General features: G+C 40.6%; 1 protein-coding gene across 1 annotated transcript in view; it reads right to left on the bottom strand.

Moving 5' to 3' along the window:
- Nucleotides 1–16425, bottom strand: part of Sorcs3 (sortilin-related VPS10 domain containing receptor 3) — a 618610-nt gene that overhangs the window by 210459 nt on the left and 391726 nt on the right. Inside the window, 1 exon segment of the mRNA NM_001106367.3 lies at nt 1926–1999. Within this exon segment, the coding sequence (NP_001099837.2) occupies nt 1926–1999 (74 nt within the window).

Genomic DNA, 16425 nt, shown 5'->3' with positions numbered 1-16425 from the left:
GACAATACTGTAAGTCATAGCTAATGTCACCCCCATTTATTCTCGGGCTCCTCTCCTATCCCAGGTCTCGGACTCTTCCTGGAGATGCCCCCTTACTTCCTCACGCCCATCAGTTGCAGACTTCATTCACTCTCATGGCCATCTGGCCATCTTTCCCATCCCTCTGCACACCTGATCCTGAACCCCCACTCCCCTCCCGTTCCTCTCTCCATCCCCTCTCCCATGTAGCCCTCCCTGCACCTGCCTCTCATGACTATTTTATTCCTCCTTCTAAGTGAGATTCAAGCATCCTCGCTTGTGCCTTCTTTCTTTTTTAACTTCTTTGGGTCTGTGGAGTGTAGTATGGTACCTGTGTTTTAGGGTTAATATCCACCATGTCCTTCTGTCCGCATCTCTCTTCAGTAATGATGGCATGGCTCATGCCACATACTCTGCTTTCTCCTTCCTTGGCCAACTGCCCTACCACCTCAAGTTTATTCCAGAAACAGTAGAGGGATTTTTTTCCTTTTCTTTCAATAATGGCACATTGAGAAATTGGTCCATTTCCATTGAGCAAAGGTACATTATAATGCTAGAGTATCAGAGGAACAAATATTTCCTTTTTCTGTCTGAGTCTACTACAGAAGATTAATAGTTCCACAGTCAGACCAAATAATAGTTGTAATAAGAGTTAACAGATGAAATAACTCTTGGTCTGCAAAAGGCAAAAACAGTAAGGATAGGCCAGGTGTGGTATCAAGAACAATTTATTTCTCTCTTCTATCACCACTGAACTGTGCACAGTAGGACTTGGTGGGCTGCCATTGTATGCATGGGCAACTATTGTTTTTAATTCTGGAGATAGTTTTTTGGATGCAAAGGGGAACTGTTCATTTGCAGTTTTGTTAGTGTGACTGTGTACATGTCCAAAGTAGTTGTCAGCATCATCCCCAAACCTCCAACTTATCTAGATGTTGCGTGGGGTACACATGACAAGGACATGACTTCTTCAGGGAAATTGGAAGATGTTTGGAATAAGTGGTAAATAGATATTACTTTCAAGTGCTTTAATTATGTTTTTGCTTTTAATTAAGCATATGATTTAATGTATTATATATGTTGCTCTAGCCTTTCTCGTTCCTATTTCCTTATCTATTACTTCTGCTGAAGTAAGCAGGATCGAAGAATCTCATGATTACAGGGAACTGTGTAAGACAAATGGACACTGAATTTGCTTTAATATGGTAAAAGAGTATGCATGATTAAAGGAACATTACCTAATAAAAACTCTTTCTGATTAGACAGAAGGGCTAATCTCCTGTTCAAAACACGAATTCACTAACAGCAGTATTTTACAGTATCTGCCCCGTGGAGAGAGTTCTAAGGTATTTTTATCCAAGGTTACATAAGAGGAGATTCTGTATTAGCTTCAGGGTTGGCATGCTTCTTCAGAGTCTTCACTATCTTAACACAGATCGCAAGGCTGAAATTTAAAATTGAACAGTTGTAACCTAAAGTTTCTTGACCACAGAAATTCCTATGAAAAGAGAAAAAATTGGTAGAAGTTGTTTTTTTTGGAGGATGCCTTTTGGAAACAGTGCTCTGTAGCCAGGTCCATAAAATATGTACCGTTCCAAAACGAGGAGAGCTTGGTGCTATATCTAAGAGCACCTGGTGACAAGTCTCCACCAGCTCAGTGCTTCGCGAAGCTGCTGTACACAAGAAGTGCCAAGGACTCATGTTCCAATTCCATAACTCGTGCCAGGGCCTCAGATCCTGCTCTCCTAACAAGCCCACGGTGCTAGTCCATGAACTTCTCCATGAGTAGCAAAGAGCTCAAAGGCACTTGTGTCACACAGCTGCAGGGGCCCGGAATGGTTCCAGCCACTCCACTGTCTCATTTTTACCTTTGTTCAAGAGGTGTAAAGTACACAAAAGGTACTTACCAGTAAAACCTGTTGGGCGTGATGCGCTCATGCATGAGTTGCCATCGCCTGCCGAAGTCCATGGAGCTATAAAGCTGAAAGACAGTGAAGCAAGGAATATGCTGAGTGAGATGAGGGCCAAGAACGAGAGCAATGCAGGTGAATGACACAGGTGTCCACCTCCCATCCCCCCATCCAATCACAGGACCAGAGAACCAGCCAAGTAGACACCAGATTTGCTCAGATAAAAATGCAAGAATCATATATTCTGCCTCCTTGATTCACTTGATCATTGACTAGTGCTTTTGATCTGAGTATAAATATTTTTATGACGGCTATCACAAATTCTGCATAGCTAAAACGTCAGGGGCAGTTCATAAATTTTTGCACTAAAACAATCAATCCATTCTCACAATCAGGTCTCACCCTGAAGAATGTGGCAACATGTAACAGTCATATTTTGTGCCCAGTGAAAAGGTTCATGTGTGTAAAAATGTCCATCGGTTACTATCTAAGCTAATGTTACATGTAACATGTTATATTCTTTGACTGCCTTGCCTATGATTTACATAATATAGGCACTGTGAAATGGAACTCTCTAATGCCATCAGAAATGCCAATGTTGATAACCCCATGCCTTGGCAAGATGGCAGGAATAACCCTATGAAAATTCCCCTGTTCCAAGCATTACAATCACAAATGTAGCCTCCTCCACATACCAAACAAACAAATAAATTAAAACTTTGCAATTATTTCAGCCTATACATCTCTCTTCTTTTCCATTTCTTATTTTTACTTGACATGTATCACAAGGTAAGTATCCTATATTTTCCAGATTTACCTCCTTTTGTTGTATTTATATCCCTTGATTACATACAAAGTGTCTGTGAAATACTCATTGATTAATTTAAAAACAGAAACAGGCAAATCATACTATACAGCAACTTGTGGGAAAAAAAAAAAAAACGTGATCTCCAGGGCTTTGGAAAAACATCAAAAAGAATTTTCAAGAAAATTAAAGCACAAAGACTGATTCTTTATGACAATGAATAGTAATAGAAATGGAATTAATAATTCTACCATGTTGTGCTTTCAAACATACCAGGCTCATGTAGCTTAGATAAAAGTGAAGTAGTGATTACCAATATCAAACCCTAATCATGACCGTTCTCTGATCCATCAAAACAGATACGGTCATTCCATTCACGATTCTACCACTGCATTTCCTATCTGCCTCATGCTACTAATCGTTGGCATGCTTCTTCTTCTTCTGAAAAGTCCTGTGTCACAAGGGTAGCATTTCCATGCTTTAGTCACCTGTGTGTGTGAGAGAGAGAGGGTGGCTTTAGGCTGACTGGAACTTCACAGACAAGTCCTATTTTCTGAAACTCAGTCTTGAAAAAGTTGAATTTGGGTTGAAAGATCCAGGACTTAAATTTTCTAATGACAACCACAACTCTCCCAAGAATTTTGCATCTAGTCTGTCATGATCGTTGTACCGTATTTGGTGAGTTTTGCACACAAAATTCTACTGGCGGGGAAATCAGAGGAATCCAACAGTGAAGCCGGTGGCCCTTAACACGCAGGAATAGAAGCGTGCACAGTAACATCCCCGAAGAGCAGCCCCACCAGCTATCACCTGTGTGGCTGTACTCTCCAGAGCCTCCTCTCAGGTCATGTGACTATGTTGCAAGTTCACTATTTCACATCACTTAGGATAAGCTAAAAATATTTATGGCGTTCAGGAAAATAACTTGTCCAATTTATGCTTTTATGCTTTATCAAGTTGATATTTATTGAAAAGTGGCATCATGAAAAATTATAATTTTCTACTGGCAGAATTAGTTACTTCTGTACACATACTACTGGTAATGTACTTTGGTTTTCAAAATATTACATAAGAAGCTGGGTGTATGATATGAGTTCCATTATACATCTGAAGGCATCAGTATTTGATGCTGAAGGTGACTGTAGCAATGTCACACAAAGCCAGGGTGACTCGCCAGTTTAACGGATCTCAAGTCTCTGCCATCCCTCGCCAACTCTACAGTGGTTCTCACGTATGTATGCAAATTGTGCTCTCTCTCTCCATGACTTTGCAGTAATTCTTATCTCTCCAATTCTCTATATAGGGAAAAATAGGCAGAACTGGTACCCACAGCTCCTATTATCCTTTCCGTATCAATTTAGAGCATAAAGCACTACTGACTTTAAACTGTTAACTTAGGTGACATTCAACAGAAAATCTTATTATTTTTACTGAAAAGTAATTATTATATGCATTATATATTTGCAATGGGACACTTTCATGTATGTTTAGGTTGTGAAATGATCGAATGATGCTCAATAAACCCATTATATCACCATAGTTACCACTTGTAATGTTAAAACACTTAAACTCTACCTTTCTAGAACTGGTACAACTGGCAATGCATTGATCACATCACTATTCTGGGAAACAAGTCACTAGAAAGGACTTTCCCACGCAGGTAACTCTTCCTTTTAGCCAGTTTTCCTGTACCCTTACCCTTTGGTCTCCGGAGGCCATCTGCTCTTGACTGTGCTTTGAGGCCAGCTTAAGATTCTTTAAGTCAATGAGATTGTGTGGACTTTGTGGATTTCCTGTCCTTCACATCTAATTCTTTAGAAGGAAAAATATTAACTCTTCTGAGAATATGTGTGGATATGCCATGTGTCATGTGATTATGTGTGGATATGTCATATGTCCTGTGATATGGGAAAATGATATTGAAATAACAGGAACATGCATGCACACACTTGCACACATGCACACATGCACACACACACACACACACACACACACACAAACACACACACACACACACACGCACACACACGGGGTAGGGGTGGAAAGATAAAGAGACCTGAAGTACTGACAGAAGCAGAAATGGCAGAAGTAGACAATGAGATTTCAAGAATAAACAAATCTAAATCTTTAGCTGGTCCTTTAGAGGCATCTAGCAGGAATAGGTAAGAAGTTGGACACAGATTTATGAAGTAGAAGAGAAAATAAGAACACAAGGACCAAAATGACTAATATCCTGACTCTGGCTTATAGAAGCATTCTTAGATTGGAGAAAGGACATGATGCCTACTGCTGGCTAAATGGAGATTGAGTTATTCCACCCACCTATCTCCTGGCCTACCTTTTCATCAATTTGTCTATATCTATCTATTTCTACTTGTTTCTCTGCAGTATCTAATAGCTGGAAATGAGATGGACCAGACCAGTAATTGGGAAGAAGTTATCAATATACTTTATTGCAAGAATTGACTTTTCTAAGTAAGTCTTCAAGAAACAACTTATTTTCCTTCCCATGCAGTTATGGAAGGGCCTGATGCTCAGACTGAAGATGCACATTTCCCATTTAAATGTAGGAGGCTCCCGAATTCCATATGCATGTAGCTCAACCCGTCAGGCTAGAATCTAGCCAAGGTATAGAGAGGACTGTGCCATGTCTTTAAGCAAGGCAGAACCCAAGAGGCTCACACTGGCATGCTGTAGTTGCTACCCTTTGGGGAGGTTATCAATCCTTCTACCATGTAGGGTCATGTTGGAAGGATCATGCTTGCCAGAGACCATTCTGTAGAGAAGCATAGCTCCTCTCATCACATGATCTTCCTACCACAGAAAGGATAAGCAGTATTGCCTTCCTCCATTGTTTCTGGTTTTGCTTTCTCAGCTCTTCAACTTAACTGATGAGGAAAAAATTAAATTGAATTTTCTGCCCATGGGCAGATTTGGATGAATAGAAAGAACAGGCTCGCCTTCATTAAGGAGCCAAGCTCAGCTACCTTCTGGCTCAATGTAAAGTGAGTTGCTGAGCCTGAAATGTATTTTTATTCGACCATGAGCTAGGTCTTTGTAGCCTCTTCATTCACAGACTTGTTCGTCTCCATTTAATCATTCATGCACTTACTCATTTATTCAGAGAAAGCATGGAAAGGAACTCTTATACCGTCAGCACTGAGCTAAGAGCTAGGGTTACAATGATGAAAAACAATGATGGCTGATGGAAGATAGAATTACATATAATTATATCACCCTGAAATGTATGTCATTGCAGACTCTGACAAATTATGGAAAACTAGAATTTTTGTCGTTATATCATCTACACTTTAAAAATTATTATGAACCCAAATGACTTTTATAATTACACTGTAACATTCAAAAGGAGATAAAATGGTGATTTTGCAAAAGGAAGTGTAAAGAAGAATGTTAATGTTATGAAAACATTCATGATATGCTGTTCAAACACAAAAGAATAAAAGATGTTGCCTTAACTATTAAAATATGAAATATGCTGGAAGAAATAAGCCAAAATATTAGCAATGCTCATTTCGAAATTATAGGATAATGAATTGTTTGTGTACGTGTATGTATATGTGTGTGACTATGTGTGTGGGATGTTTGTGACTATGTGTGTGTAATTTAAACATTTATATCACTTTCAGTTACTTGTTTACAGTAGAATGGATATTTTACATCAGCAGTAATGTAAGTACATTCTCTAGATATTTTGTATGAAAAGATTTTTATTATAATGGACACATTACTATATTTTTATTCTTGAAAGGACAAGAATTAAAATCACTTTTATTTTAATGAGGTAACTACAATTAGACAAAATAATAGGATACCTCCCAAAAAATTGCATTTCACATAAATTTCCATGCATGGTGGTACGTTCTTACTTGGATAAACAATGGACCAGTTCATAGGATATTTATATAGCCTATATGGTTTCAACTCAGGGTCTCAGTGTTCTTCATGCAACATTAAAACACAAAGTGTTTTGGAAATATTAAACATCCTTAAATCAGACTTGTTTCTGCAAAGTGCTACATACATGAAGTCATATTTTTGCTCTGTATTCTGCTTCAAGTGCCCCTCTAACAATGACATCATTCCCAGACAACATCACCCGGGAACTAAACAGATTTTCTCCTTTCCCTATCTTTGATACATATATATATATATATATACATATATATATATATATGTGTGTGTGTGTGTGTGTGTGTGTGTATGTATATATATGTATATATATTTATATATATATATATCTCATTCTCTCTGTTTTCCTAACACAGCAGCAACAACAACAACAACAACATACACACACACACACACACACACACACACACACTTCAGAATGAGTCATCACAACAGCTGAAAATACAGAAGAACAAGTACTTGTCCTTATTGATTCAGTTATTAGCTCCCTAATTACATCAGCCTGCCAGAGAAAGGCATCTGAGTGCTCATGGACTAAAGTGGCAATTTAATCAATAGAATATTCTGTAGGGAGAGCAACAGGTTATACCTGAAATTTAAGTTCAATAAAATAATGCAAGAGCATTAAAAGCATCAGGCATCACTGTGAGATGACACAGAGACATGATGAAGGGCTCTATTCCCAGTGCCTAAAAAGGTTATTTTATGTAGAAATCAGATCTTTGCAGATGCAATGAGGTAAAACTTAGATCATTAGGTGGACCCTAATCTATGAGACTGGCGTCTTCAGATGAGGAAAGACAGTAAGAGACAGAGGACAATGGAAAAACACTGGGTTGGAGATGATTGTCACTGGAAGACAGCCAATCAGAGGGAGGCCGCTGCAAGCCAGGTACTGCCTCTAGTGGCTGACAAACCCCTCCCCTAGGAAAGCAGAGACGGTATCCTCCAAAGGTTTGGAAGGCATTGGAACTCTATCAAAATATTGGTTTTAGAATTTTACCCTCCAGAGATATGAGACAATAACTTTCTGTTGTTCAAATATAGTGGCATGTGGTATTCTGTGGTCTCCGTTCAAGGAAAGTACTGTAGGTACTACATACAAGGGAGGAGGCATCTGGAAGAAGAGCGTGATTGTAGGTCTTGACGCATGTCTCCGCCACCCTTTATTTCGATGGAGGTACTAATTATATGGACAAACTCTACTTCAGAGTAAGATCAATGTCCCTGTGAGTGAAAAACATACTATTTGCCTACATTTCTCTGCCCCATGCATTTTTTAGAGAACCCGAACCCAAAAGATATTTTCTAATAATTAGGGATCATAGTAATCATGTAAATATAACAAATACAGTCAGAAAGGGTAAGAGGATACATCTTTTAGAGGAGAATTTGGTGTTCAGATCAGCTTCCCTTCACACCATCTAGATCCAACTAAGAAGGAAAGGACGTATTGGAAAGTGTCTACATAGACATTCTCACTTATAGGAAGTCTAGACCTGATGTTTAAATGCCCATAAGAATCCAAGGAATTTAGGTCACTTATGAAAAATACCATCTCTGAAATAAAATAAGCAGGCGAGGTGTGTAACTCAGTGGTAGAGATTCCCTAGTGTGCAAAAGATCACTGATTCCATACACACACACACACACACACACACACACACACACACACACACACACACACCACATTTCCTACTCTGAAGAAAGCAGTCTCTGCCATTTTCTCTGAAGGCAGAAAGGTGAGTGTAGAAGGGCTTAGCCGAGCAATGTGTGGCTGCAGGGACTGTGGCAATGGTTGCAAGACAACAAAGAGAATTCAGGACCGTTTTAGAGACTTTTTTCCAAGTGCATCTCTGTATGGAGCCTCCAACAGTCTCTAAAGAATCTCTGGCTTCACTGTGACAGAGGACAAAGTCCATCCGACACTCCTTCAAGTTCCAGAGAATAGATTACAGCCTTCTTCCCCAACCCTTGAGAGACATTTTTTCCTATGAATACACCTATCTAAAAGAGGCATATGGTGTTCGCTTAGCCCCACCACTCAGAAGCAGGCAATGTTTTTCTTTCCTTCTTGAAGATTTCTACCCCTAGGGATTGTTCTTTTACATTTCCCTCTGATTGATTCCTTCAATCATTCTTTTAACAAATATAAATCATGCCTCCATTAAGAGCTACTCATTACATTTGGTTTTGGGGAGACATCTGTAAATAAAATGGACAAAAACTGTCTGCCTTCAAGAGTCTTGCATTCACTTGAAGATGCAGGACTCAAAGACCCTGAACGGCGTAGTGCAGTGCATGAGGACTGTGTGAGGACAGCATTGCTATCTGTACTTGTTAGAAACAAGCTCATCGCGCTGGCACTTAACACAGAGACTCTTACTCAAGAGAAAGATTTTCTCGTTTATATTCAAACTCTTGGCCCTCTAAGACTGTCTTCTATTTCCCTGCTTTTGATAGAGGCAAAAGGCAAAAATGGATTCTCTTTCCTCTTGACTTCCAGGGGTAAATGCGGTGACACTCAGCAGAAGGCATTGCGCACAAGGCTGGTGACAGGCAGGGAGCCCACAGGGAGAGAGGCTCCATCTAACACCGGACTTATCTGCCCTTCAGCTCATCAGAAGCCGATTGAGTATCATTAGGTTTTATCTTGTTTCAAGGGAGGCCAAAAACTCGGATTTTTCTGTGAAATCTTCATTTTAATAACCATCTTGGCAAAAAATTCAAATGTCTAATGTAATTCAGAAATAAGATGTGATTTGACGCAGATGGGTAGATGCTGCCTCAGGGCCACCAGTGTCATTGTCCCCATTTACTTTCCTCAAAAAGCATGGTTGGAATAAGCAATTATCAATCAATTTCAATTTTATAAAAAAAGTACATAAAAATTTTATATAAAAAGTAATAGTTTATATATCTCTCATGAAATATTAACTATTTCATATTTTGTTTGAGAATCTCCTCCACAAAGTTCCTTTTATCAAGTTTCTAAGTCTTTAGATTGTAAAACGCATTCCATTTAATTAGTGTATGCTGTTCTCTAACACTGGAATCATTCACTGAGCTAACTGAGAAATTTGGAAGTGAATTAAATTACTACCTGTAGTCAGTGAACTGAGAGCATTTTACTCAACCATCTATTCATCATTATCAAATCACCTAGTGTGTTCACAGCTCAAAGCCATCCGATTCTATATGCGATGACTCTCATGAGTGACACATGTCTGTACCCCTAGAAAGTAAAAATCTAGGCAGGAAGAGAGATGCGTCAGCAGTTAAGTGAAGCACAGAGTCTCATGCAGCACCAGAAGCCATGCTCAGCTTTGCCCTCTGTGATGGCTCAGAGCCCAGGCATCGTGGATGAGAGTAGGATTGGGTCTGAAGAGTAAGTTCTACCTCCTCCTTGTAGATAACCAAGATGAAATATCTCATTACGAGAGACGCTGGAAATAAAACAGAAGCATGATGTCACCCTCCACAAGAATACAGTTCACTTGGCCCAGATCACCAAGGGCCAGAGCTCACTGAAGATAAGGCTGAGACGGAAAGAGATCCAAGGAAGATGGTCTACACAACTCAAGAGGGAAGGAAGGAGATGTCACCGTTAAAATGTACAGAAGGGGAAGGGCAGAGACGTAAGCAGGTAAGGACTTATCCATCAGGAACCCGAAAAAGCAAACTGCAATCCTGAAGTCAAGGAAATAAATGCTTTTAGGGAAAACTTAATAAGATTTACCTATGAAAGAATTTGGGGCTGGGGTTGGGGAGTCAGGATATCTACAAATAAAGCAAACAATTTCAGAGTGAAGACTTCTTACAGCTCTTTATCAACCCATACCTAGCCCCCAAAGTGTTCCCTTAACAAATCTGACATTTGACCTTGAACTGTTTGAAAGGGGCAATAGGCTTATGTCTTGCAGTCTTTTCTAAGACATGTATGTGCTTAGGGTTAATGACAATGGTCCTTCACAGATCTTCAAGTGACCTGGATCATCTAGAAAATTATTCTACGCATATGACATACCTATTCCAGCTCTTCACTCACAGAGGAACATTTTTCATGATGACTTAGAGGAAGAATGGCAGATAAACAACTAGGAACTTGCTATCATATCTGGAGGCAATCTGAATGCTTCAAACTATCTCTCTTAGGTATAGTGAAAGGTACTAGAAGAGAAAAACACCATCTAAGATCCTGAGGTCTCCAAATTGCCCCAGAAGTTAAATCCCACTGAATAGTCATTTAAGACCAGAGAACCATCAATTTTAACAACTAAAAGAGGCTGCAGAGATGGTCCAGACAGGTGCTTTGATATACAGATGGTCTAAGTCAGTGTACTGGCTGGTTTTGTGTCACCTTGACACAAGCTAGAGTCATTAGAGAAGAAGGAACGTCAGTTCAGGAAGTGACTCCACAAGGTCCAGCTATGAGGCATTTTCTCAGTTAGTGATCAATGAGGGAGGGTCCTGCCCATTGTAGGTGATGACATTTCCTAGGCTGGTAGTCCTGAGTTTTATAAGAAAGCAGTCTGAGCAAGCCATGAGGAAGCAAGCCAGTAAACAGCATCCCTCCACGGCGTCTGCATCAGCTCCTGCCTCCAGGTTCCTGCCCTGTTCAGGTTTCTGTCCTGATGTCCTTTGGTGATGAGCAGCAATGTGGAAGTATAGGATGAACAAACCCTTTCCTCCCCAACCTGCTTTTCCGTCATTGAGTTTCATCACAGCCATAGAAACCCTAACAAGACAGTCAGAGAGCATGAGTGACCTTCATATGGACATAGCTAATAAGCTTTTGAAGTGAATTCAAAATCCAGGGCCCCAACTCCAGCTTAGTGTTCACTTTTCTAACTATGGTGACTTTTTTGTTAGTTGCACGATGTTAGAAGAAAAACAAGTTCATATAACCTTGAAGGAATAATGTTTCATTTGGGTATGCTGTCAATGGCTGACATTGTATCTCCAGTTTAGCTAGTACCTCTATTTACAAATCATTTTCACAATTTCTTTCATCCTCCTTTAGGCTGAAAAGTATTTTCTAGGCTAATAGCAATGTAAGACAATCTTGTAAATAATTTATGTAGTATTTACTGAAATCCATTCTTTTGTCTCCAAGGCCCTATTCCCTTGACCATTTCCTTCTGCAATCAGAGCCCATTCATTTTTAGATATTACAATTCAGAAATGTTTCATATCAAGCCATACCTTTTGAGCAAAAAGGCTTGTTTCTCAGTGAGGTGAGCTGACTGTACTGGTGTGACTCAAACTCTCTTCCCCTCCTGTTGCCTGTGTTTTCTCTCTCCTTAATGGCTTTCTCTTCAGTTCACTGTCTATTGTTAACACGTGCTTTCCTGCCCACTTTCCCAATCCCTGACACTGTCCAATTTGGCTTAAACTCTACTCCAAGGTCAGACTTTGGTTTTTGTTTTTGTTTTTTGTTTTGTTTTGTTTCTTCTCAGAGGTCTACACTTACAGAATTTTGAGCTCAGAAGAATGTAAGCTTTGGTTCACATGTTTAATTTAAACCACCATGTGAAGCAAAACACTGACAGCCATCCTTCAGTTCAGAAGAAATGGAGACTCTACTGTTCTTGCTTCAGGAAGCACAAGTCTCTGTGGAAATATGGGCTTGAACACAGCTTAGTACTTTAGGAGTAATAATGTGTCAGAGAATGTACATCCATTCAAAATGCAAAGTTCTTTGATTTTTAAGTTATTTTTTGAAGTTAAAATACAATTCCCTTCTCCCCTCTTCTCTCCAATTGCTCCCATGAGCCCTCTCTCACATTCATGTCTGTTTGTCTCTCTTTTTTTAAACTGTTGTGGTATATATTTTTTAGAATCCCTAAATATAAGAAAAATAGTGTGCATTTCAAAGTCACTTTTTCAGAGGCAAAACCAAGGACTGAGACAACCTTGCAAACTGTACCTATGTACCCTGCTCTCCTGAAACCCTCAACTCCTGCACCCTGCATCCCTGCACCCCTGCATCCCTGCACCCCTGCATCCCTGCACCCCTGCACCCTGTACCCTGCACCCCTGCACCCCTGCACCCCTGCACCCTGTACCCTGCACTCTTGCACTCTTGCACCCCTGCATCCCAGCATCACAACATGAGGGATTTGTCCCAGACCCACCTTTCAGTGTACGTTCTCTAGTTCACCTGATACAGTATATTCCACGTGTTGCTATTTTCTGTCCATATTTCCTGATGGGGCGCAACTAAAGTTCTGTGGTGATAAAAATTTGGTCAAGATTCCCAAGGACAATTCCAGAAAATCTGATTCCAAATATGACACCCATAGCACTCCTACCTGTCAATATCGATGAGTGAGGGGTTTTGACAAAGGAAACTAAACAGAAACCTCAGAGGTTCACCCTAAGAGGAAAACTGTAAACGCCTGAGACAGAAAACTGACCAAGCAGTCAGGAGATTTTCAGTGGATTTTGAATGTGTAAAGTGGTTGAGCTGGGCAGTAGCCAAGCTTTCTTCCCCACAGCATCAAATGGCAGAAATAAGACCAAAAACTGACATTCAGATTGAAGCAAATGTTGGCTTTATGTAAGAAATAATATTACATGATAAGATCTCTCCACGGCCAGGAGGAGCTGCTTCCCATCCCAGCAGGGTCTCCTGGGAGTTTTGTGATTCGTTTGAGCAGAAGACGGATGAACACTTTGATTAAGGCAATATTATCTGGAAATTAAAGTGTCAGATGAGGTTTAAACTTGATGAGTTCGCTGGTCCCTTCAGGTAGGTGTGTGAGCATTTGATTCTCAGTCCAAGAGCAATAACCGCGCAGAACCCAGGAGGTACCCACACTGATGTCCTCTAACATTCCTGAAAGATGTTTTGTAAGGGAACCTGAATGTTGTGCAAAGGAACAAGACTGTACGCCACCTGTGGGTAGAAATTAAAAACCCCTATCCTCCCTGTCTCTAAGTCCTTTCTTTGTCAAGGGGTTTTTAACATCTCCCTGGGGGAGCTAGAATTATTTCCTCACTCTGAGTCTAAGTTGCCTTTGCTCCTAGTTTTTGGCTTCAGACTGAGCTGGGAGTCACTGTCCCAGCTCTGTGTAGTCTGTAAGAGTAGTGGACAAGTTTTATCACCACCAGGTAAGCACACCTATAGTACTGGGCTGAAGGGAAAGACCAGGTAGAAGAGAACCCAGATCAAAGAGAGAATCCAACTGAGATGATAAAAATCTCCCAGCCAACCTTACAGCTTTGTGCAATGAACCCAATATGCTGCCTTGAGATATTTGTGTCTGTGTGTGTGTGTGTGTCTGTCTGTCTGTCTGTCTGTGTGTGTGTGTGTGTGTGAGAGAGAGAGAGAGAGAGAGAGAGAGAGAGAGACCTCTGTGTTAGACTCTATACCTGTGTGCTATGTGTCTGTTCATGTGAGCATGTGGGGGCACATTTGTACGTGGGTGTACATGCATGCTCATGTGTATACATACTTATAAAGGCCAAAGGTCAACCTTGCATGTTATTGCTGTCCACCGTGATGTTCTTTGTTGAGGTAGTCTGTCACTGGCCCGGGTTCATGGTCTACCTCACCAGGTCTCAGAGTATAAGCATGCCTGTGCTATTCTATCCCATCACGTCCATCTTTTCCACATCTGTTCTGGAGACCAAACCCAGGTTCACACACTCGCGAGGCAGCCATTAGACTAAATGAGCTATCACTGAAGCCCTGGAAGAAGCCTGAACTTCTAAGTCTTCTCATGTCAGTAAAGTAAAAGGCAGACTTCAGAACTGCAGCTCTTGGACTGTAGAAGATGCCAGGTGCTTCATAAGCATGTGTAACTCAGTCACAGTCTAGAAAGTCCAATTCAGTGGGTCAAACCTAGAGCCTAGATGTCTGCAACATAACAAAATCTCAAATGCTGAGAGGTTACACTAGGAGAACTCGTTCCAGAAAATTCTTGAGGAAGTTTAGAGATTTCTGAACAAGCTGGTACCATCCCAGGTGGCCAGGTCCAGATAAACATCTGACCTTCTTAAGGATGAGAATGTCACATGTTTATTTTAGGACCCACTACAGTACTGGCTCTCAACCTTCCTAATGCTGCAACCCTTTAATAGAGTTAACTCCTCACATTGTGGTGACTCCCATCCTTAAAATTATCTCATTGCTATTTCATAACTCTAGTTTGCTACTGTTATAAATTGTAGTACAAATATCTAAGCCTTCTGATGGTCTTAGATGACTCTAGTAAAAGGGTTATGTGACACCCTCCCAAAAGGGTCGAAACTCACAGGTTGAGAACCATTGAGTCAAAGGCTTCACTGCGAACTGAAGACCTCTCAGTCCTAGAAACATGTCTCATGTCTATCAGAGGGTTTTGACCAAAGAGTCAGACTGTTTGTTCCGCTTGAAACCGCTCTGTTCAACTACCACCATCAGAATGCAGAGACAGCAAAATCACAGCCTCAGCTAAAATCAAGAACAACAGCTGGACTATATTCCTTGAAAGTACAATTCATTTATTACACAGCTAATTAGGCTTCCCTCTAAAAGCAACGCCGATCGGCTTTATGCATAAGCACAGAGACCTAGTAAGATCTTGGTGTCCCCAAATGGTGCTTGATCCCTGGATGCTAAAATGAGGCAAGGGCAGGAAGACAGCCTCTGCTATGAGGTTCTTCTGTTTGAGACTTTAACGATTCGTCCTTGGCTCTCAACTCAGAGCCTCCTGAAATTTCTAGAAAGATGGATGCCTTGAGCCCATAAAATAAATTAATTAATATTAAAAATAAAACCAAGACTGTGGGAGTAGACTACCTGAGCACAAGTGTTCTTCCAGCCTGCAGGTGACAGAAATACAGAGGAAAGGTTTAGTGTCGTTAACATAAAGCAAAGATGGGTAATGTGACCCATGAATTGGTTTGTAAACATTGACGAGAAAACATTGACTTCCGGACACTTACATATAGAGATGAGTTGTGAAGGCGAGCATCTGGCCATTCAAATGCATGTAAACTAGTTGCTGTCCAGCCTTTTGTCAGCTACTGTTCTTTAGTGATGCTCTTAAATGGTGGTTAAGGGCTCCTGAGTGCTTCTTGGCTTGGTTTCATATTCCTTTGACTTATCTCCTAGACTGTGCTCCTAACGCACATAGTACTATGAAAAACATATGTGTTGCCATGGTGCCAGCCTAGTGAAGTACAGCATCTTTACTTAACCCTCCCAGTCCTGGTCAGCAGACCTCCAATTATCTTCATTTTATGGAACAAACAATAAATCTTGGGAGAAGACCAAGCCACTCATTCTAATATACAAAGAGAGCAGGGCATCAGATTCAAACCTAATTTTCTGTGTTCATGGACTATGCACTCAAAGACTACATCTACCAGGATTTGCAGAATAGGCACCTGGAGTTTCTGAATCCAAGCACTCTGTGAGCTTTGTTGAGCTATATGGAGGGGGATGAGACCAGTAATCCCTCCTGGACAACTTGGCTCATTAGCATAATGCCTAATGAAATGAAAATCCCTTAAAGGGGAAGTTGTTATTTTGTAGCTTTTCCATAAGAATTTCTTGGCTACATTTGACCCTTCTGGGACACAGACCTAATGCCGAGTTTCATGAAATTGGCGTGGTATTAGAGAAATGGGCAACAAGCAATTGTATATTTTCATAGCCATCACCACACATCCGGACACAGTTGATTTCTGCCAGCTCTGGTACTCAGACTTTGCGAAGGTGGTGTGAGTGCTGATGTAATATAAAAATGCATTGCTTCTAAAGGAAATGCA

This window comes from Rattus norvegicus, chromosome 1 (assembly GCF_021556685.1).
Source record: "Rattus norvegicus strain SHRSP/BbbUtx chromosome 1, alternate assembly SHRSP_T2T, whole genome shotgun sequence".
Classification (NCBI taxonomy): domain Eukaryota; kingdom Metazoa; phylum Chordata; class Mammalia; order Rodentia; family Muridae; genus Rattus; species Rattus norvegicus.
This window is presented reverse-complemented; position numbering and strand designations above follow the sequence as displayed.